Source organism: Hipposideros armiger, unplaced genomic scaffold, assembly GCF_001890085.2.
Source record: "Hipposideros armiger isolate ML-2016 unplaced genomic scaffold, ASM189008v1 scaffold_152, whole genome shotgun sequence".
Classification (NCBI taxonomy): domain Eukaryota; kingdom Metazoa; phylum Chordata; class Mammalia; order Chiroptera; family Hipposideridae; genus Hipposideros; species Hipposideros armiger.
Genome location: NW_017731502.1, coordinates 2026808 through 2042031, shown reverse-complemented (window position 1 = coordinate 2042031; position 15224 = coordinate 2026808). Strand labels below are relative to the sequence as shown.

General features: G+C 40.0%; 2 protein-coding genes across 8 annotated transcripts in view; one reads left to right on the top strand and one right to left on the bottom strand.

Annotated features, from left to right (window-relative positions):
* Positions 1–5403: 5403 nt before the first annotated feature.
* Positions 5404–9250, bottom strand: LOC109387276 (40S ribosomal protein S4, X isoform). 6 transcript variants are annotated; one of them, XM_019651059.1, is made up of 2 exons: positions 9159–9250; positions 5404–6368 (listed from the first exon to the last, which is right to left on the bottom strand). In XM_019651059.1, exon 2 carries the CDS (start codon positions 6301–6303, stop codon positions 5512–5514), a length of 792 nt encoding a protein of 263 aa, XP_019506604.1. In that variant the 5' UTR covers positions 6304–6368; positions 9159–9250; the 3' UTR covers positions 5404–5511. The 6 variants fall into 6 exon arrangements, with proteins under 6 accessions (XP_019506604.1, XP_019506606.1, XP_019506607.1 ...); XM_019651061.1 differs by having other exon boundaries at positions 5404–6310; positions 9159–9247; XM_019651062.1 differs by having other exon boundaries at positions 5404–6305; positions 9159–9240.
* Position 9251: 1 nt separating this feature from the next.
* Positions 9252–15224, top strand: part of THUMPD3 (THUMP domain 3 tRNA guanosine methyltransferase) — a 23684-nt gene continuing 17711 nt past the window's right edge. The window contains exons 1-3 of one of the 2 annotated variants that reach the window (XM_019651058.1): positions 9252–9295; positions 10614–10900; positions 12581–12658. In XM_019651058.1, the coding sequence (XP_019506603.1) occupies positions 10646–10900; positions 12581–12658 (333 nt within the window). In that variant the 5' untranslated portion in view covers positions 9252–9295; positions 10614–10645. Of the gene's footprint in view, positions 9339–10613; positions 10901–12580; positions 12659–15224 lie in introns of both variants that reach the window. The other variant, XM_019651057.1, reaches the window with a different exon arrangement.

The window sequence follows — 15224 nt, the reverse complement described above, 5'->3', positions numbered from 1 at the left end:
TATTTTCCCATCTATCCTTGGGAAGTCATGATTTTAAAATGTAGGGGATGCACCTTGACAAACAGCTTCTGAGAGGATATGGGAATCTGACTTTCACCAGTCCAGTTTGCATTTCAACAAGGTAGTTACCAGCCTGAGAAACAACTTGTCGACTGGGCAGTAGTATATTTCCATTCCCTTATGGAGAAAAAAAGTGTGTGGGGGAATTGGCTAAATCAATTCTACTTGATTCTGCTCACATTTCTACTGCCAAGAGTAGCACACTCACCAAAAGGCACTAGAAACATCCACACACTCAGAGACATGTACCGTCAGGCATTTGTTAGGCTATAAATTAATACGTTTGCTATTTTCCATAATCTAAGCCCTAAAATATTCAGTAGCACCAGAGCTGGACTCACCTAAATAGCAGAATTTATGTGAAGTCCCAAGTCAGCTAGTCATCTATCGATCACAAATAGTTACATTTCATTTAAGACAAAGTTCCAGGATCTTTTTCTGCACATCCTCTGAGGTAAGGCAAAACAACATCTATGGGGGTCTCTGGCAGGCCACAAGTAAGGGCAGGAGAAAAGATGCAAAGACAGAAAAAGGAAGAAAAGAAGAAAAGGACAAAGACTGGAAAGAAAAGGGAGAAAGACTAAATGAAACAGAGTACATTAAAAATAAATGTGAATTACCTCATTTATTATAGTATGGAGCTGCCTGTCATAGGTTATTTATTGAGCATCATCTACTCTATGCCAGACATTATTCTAAGTGTATTTACATGCATTATTTAATTCATTCAACACACATTCATTGCACACGTTCTGTATGCCAGGCACTGTTCTAAGTGAAGAACCTCCTATAGAGAACAAAATAGATGAAACATCTCCTCCCTCCTGGAGCTTACATTTCAGTAGGAAAGATCTTATTTAATCATCACAATAAAGAAAAGAGATAGGAAAAGACATGGTGAGAGGTAAGGGATGTGTCTAGACAGAAAATGAGAGGATGTAGGAAAGAGGATATAAAGGAGATGAAGGTTCAAGTGTCAGTCTCAGGGATGTGAGATGCTATATTAAAAGGATAAGTCTGATGGGGCAGCCAAGTGGCTCAGTTGGTTAAGAGCTTGCTCAAGAGTGTGAGCTCTGAGCAATGGTGGTTCGAGTCCTGGCCCGAGATGAGCTGCCACTGAGCTGCCAACAGGTGGCAGGATGGCTCAGCTAAAAATAAAAAATAAAAATAAATAAAAAGATAAGTCTGTCCATGCCTCAGATTCTACAACATAAAGGCTTTGGAAGGTCCCATCATAACCAATTTACTGAAAAGCCTTAATTATAAATGTTTGAAGAAATATGCTTCTATATTATTTCAAATTTATATGGCAATTTGAAATGCTAGCAAAGTCTTTCTGAGTAGATATATAGCAATATTGTTTTGATAAAGAGATATGACATTGAAAATAAGCAATGTTCATCTGCACATATAAGCCTTGTTTCTCTCAGCCCATTTCAGTGAAAGGGGAGAAAAATCAGTGACCTAAGATGAATTAGGTATTTAGCTGAATCCCTCACCAGCACCAATTTTAATACTAATAGATACTATTTATCAAGGACTTTCTTTTTGCTGCATGACAAACTATCTCAAAACTTAGTATTTTTAACAAGAATGACTTATTTCTTGTGATTCTGTGGGTTGGCAGGTCAGTTCTGGTCTTGCTAGGCTCACTCGCATGGCTGCATACAGATGGTGGGCTCAGCTGTGACACTGGCTCCCTTATGTACCTCTCTCCATGTGATTTCTTACTATATGAGTCTAGGCTGGGCTTCCTTACACAGTGGCACAAGTAGTCCAAGAGAGCAAAAATGGAAGCTGCCAGGCCTCTTAGGACCTAGGCTTGGAACTCGCCAGCAAAACATCCACCGCATTCCCGAATTGTCAAAGCAAATCATAAGCACAGCCCAAATTCAAGAGGGAGAGTAGATTCCACCTCTTGTTGGGAGGAGGGGTGATACGTACAACGGTGAGAACTGTTGGCAACCATCTTTGTAGGCAATCTGCCTCATTTGCCATGTGCCAGACACTGTACATTATCTCAATGAATCTTCACAGAAACTTACTAAATAGTCACCATTTTATCCCTGTTTAACAACTCAGGAAAAGTAGCTCCTGAAAGGTGAAATATCCTCCCACAAGTAGGTTGCAGATCTAGAACCAGATCTTAGCCACCTTAGAGTTCCAATTCATAACCATCCCTCAATATGAAGGTCAGGAGAGTTGGAGTGGTTGAATTTTGTGTTCCCTCTCCCTGAGGGAAGCTGGAAACCATGCAGAGTAAAGAGCTTGGACCCTGAGGTCAAACCACCTGGGTTCGAATCTTGGCCCTAAGTCTCATTAGTTCTGTGACTTTGGGCTATTTCCTCCTCTGTAGAACAGGACTATTCTCACCTCACAGGACTATTATGAGATAATGCATGTAAAGCACTGCCTGGATAGAGTATGTACCCCATGTGTTAATTACTTTTGTTGTTCCCGAGTATACTGATTAGTTTACCCTGAATCAAGCAGTACTGCAGTTCCTAGACCATGGTCTCCAGAGCTATTGCTGACCAATAATCCTGCGTCTATGTCACTTGATCATTATCCCTGCAGGCCTTGCTTCTGATTCTGCTTTGCTCCTGGACTCATGCAGCTGCTGCACTGACCACTCACTGTGGTCCCTCTCTGTTCATTTGTTGCACTTCCTGCTTCCTTCTGGAGTTGCCACTTCATGCTAGAGATCTTGTGGCAGTCCATGTTTACCTACAACATTCTTCGTGTTAATACTGTTAATTATTCTGATTACACAAAGGGGGAACAGCTCTCAGAGGCTCACCCCACTAATACTTTGTTTTGTCTTTATCTACAAAAGGTTCACTAACAACCCTTTCTAACATGGGAGGAGGAAATGGAAGCTTCCCAGATTCAGGACATTGCCTGGATGTTTCCTGTACTAACAGTTCCTTTTTTGTTGTGCTTTGAAAGACTGCAGTGTTTCAGAATAAGTAACCACTAGGTGGCAGGGGTGTTTCGCTCCCCAGATCATTGATTTCTTCCTCCTTGGAATCTCAATTAGTCAAATACAGTTCCTTTCAAAATGAATGAGTTGCTTTTAAATCAACTTACTTATCCATATGAAGTTCAAGGTGAACAATAAATTTCACATACGTTCTCTTGAAAATTCATTGTGATGTCACTAATTCCATCCGAGGGCTCTCACAGGAGTTATATTACTGAAGCAGTTTTATAGCCATTGGCTCGCAAGGGCATGGGAAAAAGAAAATAAACCTCAACTTGCTTAGGGCATGGCCAAAGCTGATTGTTTTCCCCTCTAGCTGTTAACATCCGATAGGCCAAAGGTCCACTGGGTTAAAAGTTCATGGACTCATAGGCTATCATTTCATTAATGGGATTGTAGACACATCTCTCATGTACCAGTGAGGTCCCAAAAGGCTTTCTTGGGGGGAGATGGAATTTCAGTAGCTTCTTGAGTGAAAAGCAGGTATAGGGGCATCCCTTCTTTCAATTACATCCCCACAGGAATCCAACCTGCCAAGTGGAATGCTCTTTTAACAAAATAGATTGGGAGGTACAAAGAAGGGAGGAGAGGTAGTAGAAGGGCCAGGAGTGCTGATAAAACCATCTTACGGTGTGGGGGATCAAGAGATGCTATCCAGAGTTGATAGAACAAGAAGATACTTAATATATCTCTTAAATTTACCCAGGTAGGGGTGGCAGGTTAGCTCAGCTGGTTAGAACTCATTAACATCAAGGTTGCTGGTTCGATCCCCACATGGGCCACTGAGATGCGCCCTCCACAACTAGAATGAAACAACTACTCAACAACTTGATGGGTCCTAGAAAAAGTGTTTCCCAATTTAAAAATAAACTTAAAAAAAAAAGGCTTAAAAAAAATTTACCCAGGTAAATTTAACAAAGAGGAAAAACTATATATTGGGTTGTAACTTTAAGGGGAGAAGAGAGAGGGTAATAGAATGGTGGAGATGTTAATAAGCTGAAGTACTACGCAGTCTGTAGATAATCCCTAAAATTGAAAAAAGCAAGAAATAGCACTACAAGCAGGTTATTTAGACACGGAGGAAATCACCATGTGAACTGAAAGCAGAAGTAGTCAACAGACCTTAACTCTGTAGAAAAGCAAAGGAAGGCGTAGGGCTGGGGAATGGCTGTACTGTTGGACTTTCTAACCATGACTTTGTTTTACCCTTAGGACTAGGCAAGGAGAGTTATTAGGGTAAAATAGATACGTGGGTTCATGGGGACAACTACCATTGAGTTCCTAATTTTTGTCACCATACTTATATGAATTATCAAATTTAATCTTATTTACTTTGGAGTCACTTTAGTTTAACACTACAGCCAGTTAGAAAGAAATTAGAATTTTTAATTTCCACATGTATATGCTACTTACCCAAAACTGGCATTTTTGAGCGAAGATCCACATTAGTATTTTCACAGCAGATCATCAGGGTTTTTCTGATGTAAAATACTATTACTCTGCAATAAACCAGAACTCTATCAAGAGCAAATGTGTCCATTTTTACTTCCCTTGTAGCATTTTAGCTCAAGTTCTTGAGCATGCATCAATAGAACAGAGCACTTTAGACCACAAATTTGCCAGGTCTGACCCTCAAACTCTGTTCTTTACCTTCTTTTCAAATCTACATCCAATCCATCACCAATGATTGGTCATCCTTCAAAATACAACAGAATTTGACAATTCTAACCACACCCACCCCTAATATCCTAGTTTGAGCCATCATCATCTCACACTTGGACCACTCAAAGTCCAGTAACTGCTTCCATTCTTGCCTACTACCATTCTCCACACAGCAGCCAGTGATCCTTTTTAAGTCATGGTGATAATTTTAAAACACTGGCCTATATTGTGTACCCACCCATCTTATCTTTTACCTCTCTCCCCCTCATTCACTCCTCCCCAGCCACACTGGCCTCTGGGCTCTTCCTAGACCCCGTTGAGCATGTTCCTGCCCTCCACCCATAATGTCTTCTCCCATCCAGTGGGTTGCTCTCTCATTTCCTTCAGGATCTGCTTTTTCACCTTATCAGTGAGGTCTTTCCTAAGTACCTGATATAAAATAGGCATTCCCCTCCATCTCTTCAGCAATCTCCATCCCCCCAACCTCGCTTAATTTTTCTCCATAATACTGATAATCACAGATATGGTATGTATATATTTTCTCTATTGTCTGTCTTTTCCATTAGAATATAAGCTCTGAACAGGAGGTCAGAGACTTAGAGACTTTTTTTTCACTGCTGTATCTCCAGTGCCTAGGAGTGCCTGACACACAACAGATGATCAATAAATTCTGTTAAATAACACACTTAACGTGATACTACTGGTAAGTAACATGTCTTTATTTACTTTCTTTTTTTCATTATGCTATATTATCTTTAATTGGGGACGAAGGATCTTCCAAACATGTCACCTAGAGATAGATCACTTCACCCACTGCTCTGTTTGGCTGCCAGTCGTTTGTCTCTCTCTTCAGCAATGGTGAGGCGGATACCCTTTCCACGGGGAAGAGAAATCCATGGTTTGTTGCCTTTACCAATAACAAAAATGTTGGAGAGCCGGGTGGCAAAGCTGTGGCCATTGGCATCTTTCACATGAACCACATCAAAAGAACCAGGGTGTCTCTCTCTGTTGGTGATCACACCAATTCTTCCCAGGTTGGCACCTCCGGTCACCATGCACAGGTTACCAGTGTCAAACTTGATGAAATCAGTAATTTTGCCAGTCTCCAAATCAATCTGAATGGTGTCATTCACCTTGATGAGGGGATCAGGGTAGCGGATGGTGCGAGCATCATGGGTGACCAGATGCGGGATTCCTTTTGTGCCGACAAAGATCTTTCTCACTTTGCACAACTTGTACTTGGCCTCCTCAGGTGTAATGCGATGAACAGCAAAACGACCCTTGGTGTCATAGATCAGACGGAAGTTCTCTCCGGTCTTGTCAATGCTGATGACATCCATAAAACCAGCCGGGTAGGTGACATCAGTTCGGACCTTGCCATCAATCTTAATGAACCGCTGCATGCAAATCTTCTTGACTTCATCTCCTGTTAGGGCATACTTTAGTCTGTTCCTTAGGAAGATGATGAGAGGGAGACATTCCCTCAGCTTGTGGGGACCGGTAGATGGACGAGGAGCAAAAACTCCGGTCAGTTTATCCAGCATCCAGTGCTTTGGAGCCGCTACACGCTTCAGATGCTTCTTGGGACCACGAGCCATGGCTGCGCTGGGCACAGAAAGAGAGGCAACGTGTCTTTAGAGAAAAGTTTCCTCAGGTGTGAGACCTGTTTATGGAGATAATTTTAAATAGTATAAAGATATGCATTAAATAACACTGAATCAGGTGGAGAGGATCTTTTCACTTTATCAAGAAGGCCTCATTTAGTGCAAGTTTGTCCCTAACACTTGATAATTGATCCCTTTAACGAACAGAAAATGAGCCTTACATTTAGAGCCTACTAAGAGCCTTTAGTAGGGAACAGTATCTGGCTAGAATTTAATCATCTTGCTTTGTTTTCACTGTATTTATTTTTAAGGGTACTATCTATTTCAATTATGTGCCTGTCAACATGCTAATCTCATTTAAATCACACAACTCTTATGAGAAGTAGCATTTCGCATATAAGGAAACTGCAGATGAGTTTCCTTTGAGAGAAAATTCACTATTTTAAAGTGTACAATTCAGTGTTTCTTGGTCTATTCACAATGTTCTGGAACCATCACTTATATCTAATTCCAGAACATTCTCATCACACCAAAAAGAAGCCCCATACCCCTTATCATCCCCAATCTCTTCCTTCTTCCCAGCCCTAAGCAACCACTAATCTACTTCCTGTCTCTACAGTTTTGCCTATTCTGGATATTTCATACAAATGGAAACATAATGTGGTCTTTTGGGTCTGAATTTTTTTACTTAGCATAATGTGTTCAAGGTTCATCCATTTTGTAACATGCATCAGTACTTCATTCCTTTTTGAGTGAATAACATTCCACTGTATGGATAGACTATATTTACTTACCTACTGATGGGACAATTAGGTTATTTCCACTTTTGGGCTATTATGAATAAATGCTGCTAAGAATATTCATGTACAAGGTTTTAACATCTGCTTTCAATTCCCTTGCGTATATATACCTATGAGTAGAATTGATGGGTAATATAATTCCATGTTTAACTTTTTGAGAAAAGCCAAACTGTTTTCCAAAGTGATTGTTGTACCACTTTAAAAGCATTCCCACCAGCAATGTTTAAATGTTTCATAGCTCCACATCCTCCCTGGAACTTGGAACATCCATTTTTCAAAAAATTCAGCCACTCAAATAGGTATTTCATTGTGGTTTTAATTTGCATTTCCCTATTGACTAGTGATACTGAGCATCTTTCCATGTGTTTATTGGCCATACATGTATCTTCGTGGAGAAATATTCAAGCCTTTACCCACTTTTAAATTGGGTTATCTTTCTGTTGTTGAGTTTTAAGGTTTCCTTCTAAAATAAATTAAAATACATATATTTTTAAAAACAGCAAGTAAACAATAGCGCTATTGGGCAAAAATAGTGAAGGTGATACAGTAGTCCCTCTTTTTCCAAAAGGGGTATGTTCCAAGACCCCAGTGGATGTGTGAAACCATGGATAGCACTGAACCCTACATATATTATGCTTTTCCCTATACATACATACCTATGAGAAAGTTTAATTTTTTTTATTTTTTTATTACTTTTTTTAGCCGAGCCATCCTGCCACCTGTTGGCAGCTCAGTGGCTGCTCAGCTCGGGCTGGACTTGAACTGCTGTTGCTCAGAGCTCAAACTCTTGAGCGAGCTCTTAACCAACTGAGCCACTTGGCTGGCCCTGAGAAAGTTTAATTTTTGAAATACACAATAAGAGATTAACAATAACCAATAATAACATAGAACAATTATAACAATATGCTGTAATAAAAGTTATCTGAAAGTGGTCTCTCTTAAAATACTTTATTGTTCTGAATGAACAGGGTGGGCACGTTGGACAGAAGATGGTTCACATCCTAGACAAATGGGAGCAGGGCAATGCAAGATTTCATCATGCTACTCAAAACAGCATGCAACTTAAAACCTATGAATTGTTTATTTCTGGAACTTTCCATCTAATATTTTCAGACCATAGTTGTCCCAGGGTAACTAAAACCATGGAAAACAAAACCACCGATAAATATGGGGTGGCTGGGTCGGGTAACTACTGACTATAACTCAGCGACTAGTTTGAGCAACACTGGTTCAGATTTTAAGAGCAAGAATTCCGGAGGCACACCATCCACGTTCGAATCCCAGCTCTGCCTGGAAAACACTGTGTGTGACTTTTTGGCCAAGATATTTAACCTCTTTGAGACTCAGTTTCTTCTGCTTTAAAAAGGGGATGGCCCGGGTCACATTAAATAAAGATCTGTGGAACAAGGCCGGCGGAGTGGCACGAAGGTTAAGAACTGGCTTGGGATGCCAGAGGGCCCCGGTTTGGATCCCACACGAGGGCCACTGACACTGCCCTCCATAGCTAAGATGCAGAACAACAGCTCAACCTGGAGCTGGGCTGCCCTGAGTCGCTGACTGTGTAGGCTGCAGCCCCTGTGGCAGTGGGTTGCCATGGGCAGCCAGCAGTCGCAGTGAGTGACCGTCCAGAAGCCGGGGACTGATCTGCCTCGCAGGGGAAGAGCGCAATGATGGTGCCAACTTGGGCCAGTGAAGCAACGTCCTCCACAACTAGACTGAAGAACAAAACGACAGCAACATGTCTGTTCCCCTTCCCCCACTTCCCCAGCACTGTTCCCATCCCCCCAATTCCCCAATAAATAAATAAAAATCTAAAAAAAAAAAAAAGATCTGTGGAACAAATGAAATGACGATGTGAAGCGCTTACTCAGTGCCTGGCTCGGGTAAGCACTCTATAAATGTTAGCCATTAGGATGGCAAGCCACGAGGCTCACGGCTCTCGGTTCAGCTTACAGATACTGTCCCCAACTGCAGGAGCAGACCACTCTATATCAGCCACCACCGCACACAAACCTTTAGGCGCTATCGTAGCCGCCACCGAACACAAACCTTTAGACGGACGGTCCTCTCTCCAAGACCTTAACGCCTGCGCCACACCTCGCTCGAAGCCGCTGTGACCGCGCCTCCTGACTTCCGTTTCCGGGGCTGTGGACGCGGCTTCCGGCGGCGTGACCTGGGCGCACTAGGTCGGCGGCGTGCGGAGCGGAAAGGGTTTAACGCTTGCAGCCGGTAACCGGGCGGCGGGTGGGAGTGGCCGGTTGAGGAGCGGCTAACTCGCGGGAGGGAGCAGTGACCTTCGTCTTGCGATCCAGGCCAGCAGCCTGGTGTCCTTGTGGGGTCCTTCTCGCTTCCTCTCCCTGGTCTTCACCGGCTACTGTGGATTCCTGTGACGAGGGCCCTGCGGGTGGGAGGCCGGAGTCGTGGGTTTCATTACAGTGTGCGCCCCTTATTGGCTGTCTCTCCGACCTTAGGCAGGCTACGCCTCCTTTCGTGGGCTTCAGCCTCCTTATTTAAAAGAAGCTGGAGGTCTTATTCACAGTTATTGTGAGCTCCTTAAGGGAAGGAACTGACTTTTATTAGTATTAGACATCGTTTGCTGTCCCGTGTACAGAACAAGGATAGATTAGGTACTCGGTGCCTACTTAAGTCGTTTTAGGTCACAAAACCTTTGAAAATCTGGTGAAAGCTGTTGATTCCCATTTCCCACCCACCTCTCTAACCCCACCCCCTTCACGCTCAGATACAGGAAATTTGGCTTACACTTTAAGATAATTTCAGATTTCTCTTGATGCCCACCCATGGATCCCAGAGCCTGACCGGTAGTAGGCCTTCAAATATTGTAGTCAGCAGATGTTAAGTTCATCAGTTTTAAATGCATCAATCACTGTCCCCTTCACAGGAGGAAGATAGATGCCTCATTAGCGAGTTTTAATCGTGGGCCCGGTAGTATGGTATTCCCACTTAAGTCTCCCAACAACTCTAGGAGAGAGGTATTATTAAATAACTATTTTGCAGATAAAGAAATTGAGACACAGGAGAATAAACTTGTTTTAGGTCATTCAACCTGTGAACGGTGAGGGCAAGGATCCACACCCAAGCCTGAAATTCCAAAGCCACTGCTAGCTAAAAAAAGGGCTAGATGCAGAAATGTATTTCAGTGTGCTCTAGTAGTCTGTTTTTGGATTATTAACTGTTGTGGTTATGAGATGACTATTATCAACATAGATGATCCCAAACCAAATGTTGCGTGTTTGTCTGTCTCTTTTTCTTCCACAGTATCTATATTGCTTGTTTAATATATATCTCACATCCTACACTCTACGCCCATGTTATTCAATCCTTTTATCTTTGGTGAATACTGATTCAAGTGTGTTGACTGAATGTGGTTGTATCAGTTGTGTTGCCTTGTTCTTCTAGTCCTCCAAAGCAGATGTTTTTCGTTACAGTTGAAATATGAGTTGATAATGTTTGGACATCTTTTCTTTCCTGTACTGCTTTTAAAAGGACTATATTAAGGATCTCGAAGCACTGCCAACATGTCTGATGTTGAAGAAGCCACTAACCAACTTTTGGATGTGAACCTACATGAGACTCAGAGGTCTATACAGGTGACGGGAAGTGGCCCCAGAAGTGAGTCCGAGAATCTCCAAGTCACTATTGGAGCCACTGTACCTACTGGTTTTGAGCAAACAGCTGCAGATGAAGTGAGAGAGAAATTGAGGTCATCATGCAAAATCAGCAAAGACCGGGGCAAAATATATTTTGACATTTCGGTGGAAAGTCTGGCTCAGGTTTGAATGAAGCAATATTTAAAATAGTTTTCTAAATAGGTCATTTTATGGTTACTTTCTAGTTTACAGACCTCTCTGGAGTCCTTTTTGCTTTTTTTTCTCAGCTCCGAATCAGGTGATTTTAAAATTTTACTGCATTTTCTATTGTTTACTAATTTGTAAGTTTGACGAGTAGGTTTGCCATATTTTCAGAATTGATTCCAATTATTTCCTAAGGATGAATTCATCAGAAGAATTATGTGTGATTTATGAAGAAATTCTGGGTATCTGCTACATATCTTTGAAATTTATTTACTTCAGCATCTAGCTAAAGTTTAGATTTTGGGGGTGAAACATAATAGGAGAGATTTTTCTTCAAATCTGTGTCAAGAAATACTTGCTCAAAAGTAATTAGGAATCACTGAAGGTGAGACGTGAAGGACAGCAAACTGCCCTCCCACAAGAATAAAAAAGCTAAACTATATCTCATTACAACGTAATGAGGACAGGGATTGTTGTGTGTGTGTCTCTCTCTTTTTTCCTGATATCTCCAAAGCTCTTAGTGTCTGGCATATAGTAGACACCCAGTAAATATTTGTGGGATGAATTGGTAAGCAAGTATTTTCCATTCAGTATTTTAGTTAATTACCTCAGTAGTTTTGTGAAGATAGGCAGTGTTATCCTCATTAATCATTAGGCTTAGGAATAAGTAATCTGCCCAGAGTTGCTCGGCTAGTAATCATAGAGCTGGACCGCAAACCTTGTTCTCTTAACCACTGCAATATACAGTGTACCCCAGAGAGCCATGAGGGGAATACGATAAAGCCCCACTTGACTGTCTTTGTCTTTCCCTTCTCCCTGAAACCTGTTACCCGCATAACACTCTAAGCTCTTTCCATCTGTCCTTTCTTTTCTCTAGAGTATTATAAACTGATAGTTAACCAAAAAGATGAGAGACTGGGGAAATGGGAAAAAATGTATATACAAAGTATAGGTACAGTAGAGTTCCCCTCCCATCCATGGCCACGGGGGACACGTTCCAAGACCCCTAGCTGATGCCTGAAACTGCAGGTAGTACCAAACCCCATATATATTATGTTTTTTCCTGGACAAATATACCTATGATAAAGTTTAATTTATAAATTAGGCAATTTCATTGATAGATTCATACTTGCCGTATATCTTAGCAACCTTAGCATACTTTTTTTTTTTTACTTTCCTTATCAATCAAGAACTTTGACCTTTTTGTTTTTTAAACAAAGCTCCTTATGGCTTCTCTTGGGCATATCAAAATTGCAAGAATCACCACTCTTGTACTTTAGGGCCATTCTTAAATAAAATAGCAGTTACTTGAACACAAACACTGGGATACCACAACATGGTTGCTAAGTGACTAAATGGGCGGGTGTCGTATACAGTGGATACACTGGACAAAGGGATGTTTCATGTCTCAGGTGGGATGGTGTGAGAATTCATCAAGCTACTCAGAATAGCATGCAATGTAAAACTTATGGCTTGTTTATTTCTGGAATTTTATTTTTGGACAGTGGTTGGCCATGGGTACCTGAAACCACAGATAAGGAGGTACTACTGGATTAGCCACTTTAAAGTCTTTGTGCCTAAGTTTTATGTTTAAATATCAATGGTTTGTATGATTCAAAAGCATTCTCAGAAATTTGTTTCTAACGTTTTTCCCCCCAGGTTCATTGTCTGAGATCAGTTGATAATTTATTTGTGGTGGTTCAGGAGTTTAAAGATTACCAGTTCAAAGAAACTAAGGTGAGCTATTCCAAACATGGTAGCTGGTTTTCAGCCATCTTCTCCAAAGAGTTTTTTTCTACTTTTTGCATTCTATCATTTAGCATTACTGCTGCTTTTGTAACATAAAATACTGGGAGTCTTTTACAGTCCAGTCCAGAGATTTGTTTGACAATCCATCCCAAAAATTGTTTTTAAAAATCAGTATTGTGAGTGGTAGAGAGTGGGCAAAATGAGTGGAGGGGGTCAAAAGGTACAAACTTCCAGTTACAAAATAAGTAAGTCGTGGGGATGCAATGTGCAGCATGACAACTATAGTTAATAATACTGTATTGTATATTTGCAAGTTGCTGAGAGTAGATCTTAAAAGTTCTCATCACAGGAAAAAAATTTTTTGTAATTATGGTAACTAGACTTTTGTAACTATGGTAACTAGACTTATTGTGATCATTTCGCAATATATACAAATATCGAATCATTATGTTGTATACCTGAAACTAAAATAATAATATATGTCAACTATACCTTATATTATAAAAAGATGAAAGAATAAGAAAATTTAAAAATCAATATTGAAAAACATCAAAATTTATAAGAAATAAAACAAGTTGTTTGACTTTCTTACAAAAGATATATACCTTAGATTAGCTTTGCTGATATATATGGTTTCAAAATAGAATTGCTTCCTGACTGTGAACCAAAGAGCAAGTGCAATTTGTATCATCTACAAATAACACTTTCTCTCACCATCTTGCTCTTGCCTTGGCTTTCTTCTCTAACTTCATTTTTGAAATAAAGCCAAAGTAATATCCAAATACTCCTTCAGTTGTTAGGACAACAGCTTTGTTTCCAACTTGTATTTAGCGTCTGATTCCTAAATATTGAGATGCTGCTTAAGCTGAAGGTTGAAAATAGATCTCAGTAAGGCTTTAGTATTTTTCCACATTGCTTTTTGGTAAGGTTTCCAGAGTCAAATGTTTGAAAACTTTTTTCTATCAGTTTTATTGCCTATATGAGAAATAATCTGTTTTTAAAAACTATAATACACTGCTCAAGTCTCTAATTTTTATTTATTGGCAACAGGTTGATTTCCAAAACATTATTCAAAAGCCAAAGTAATATGAACCCACAGCCTAGAAAAATAAAACCAGACCTAGAAGAATTCAAACTGAAAATAGATAAAAAAATTTATTAACCAAAAATGTAACTTTGAATACTAGTCTTATAACCCTTCAGACTTCTGATAGTCATTGCCAACTGAATCATGTCTGTGAAACTAGTAAATAATAGGCAGGCTACTGAAAATTTTTGCTGCTGAGTATGTCAAAATTTTAATAGCCATTAGTAAATGTTAACAGGCATTTGCTTAAATTCTTAAATCCTTCAATTCTTGCTTCTAACTTATTAGGACTCCAATAATATTTTCTTCAATTTCTGCATTTTTGCCATCTTAGAGTTTTTGCATTATTTTGGTATTTTTGATCTCTAATTGGAGGTAAATTTAATATATGGAATGATTCTAATTGCACCAGCTTTTCAGAGTTGCTTTGTAAAAGAACGGCAAAAGAGGTTGCTGGTACAAATCTCAAAAGAAGAGCAGCAAGGATTTAGGTGGCTTTGTAGGTCTGTGCAAGGGGAACTTCTATTGTGTGTGACCATGGAAAATTGTTAAGCCCTTCACTTTGTGGACTTATATTACAACATGCCCTGGTAAAACCTTGTTTTTAAACATTTGCTTCTAGCTTTCATTCTGTTGACTATCAATTTTATTCTTTGTAGCATTATACTTTCCCCATCTTATAAAAAGCCTGTTAGTTTAAGCATTTTAATGGGTTCTTATTTTTAAATATTCAGACAATATTATGAATTTATAGCCTTTTTTTTTTTTTAAGAAATTTTTTTGGGGAACAGTGTGTTTTTCCAGGACCCATCAGCTCCAAGTCAAATAGTTGTTTCAATCTAGTTGTGGAAGGCGTTTTTCCAGAACCCATTAGCTTCAAGTCAAGTAGTTGTCTTCAATCTGGTTGTGGAGGGTGTAGTTCCTTTACTGATGTGGGAATAGAACCAGCAACATTAGTGTTATGAGCCTGCGTTCTAACCATGTGAGCTAACTGGCCGCCCCTATAGCCTTTTTTTAAAGGCTATATTTATGTTTTATGATTTATGTTTTATGTGATTTATGTTTTGGGGCATCTATGATTTATGTTTCTTTGAACTCGACAAGCTCCTGTTTCTTCTCCTTGTGGTGGCTCACATCATCTTTCTGCTTTTATATCTGTCTTGAGCTCTTATTTTACAAAGGAATATAGATCCTCATTCCATTTTTTGATGGCATGTGAATGTCTTTGATGATAGTTTTCAACTGCTCTGTGGCAGTGTCTTTCTGGTCAGTTTTTTGTCTGCTATTTGTTTTTCTGTTCCTTTCTTCCTTTTTCCATTTTTTTATGTTCCTATAAATCTTGTGCTGATAACTTTTTTTTTTTTTAAGTTTTTTATTGGGGAATTGGGGGGATGGGAACAGTGCTGGGGAATTGGGGGAAGGGGAACAGACAAGTTGCTGTTGTTTTGTTCTTCAGTCTAGTTGTGG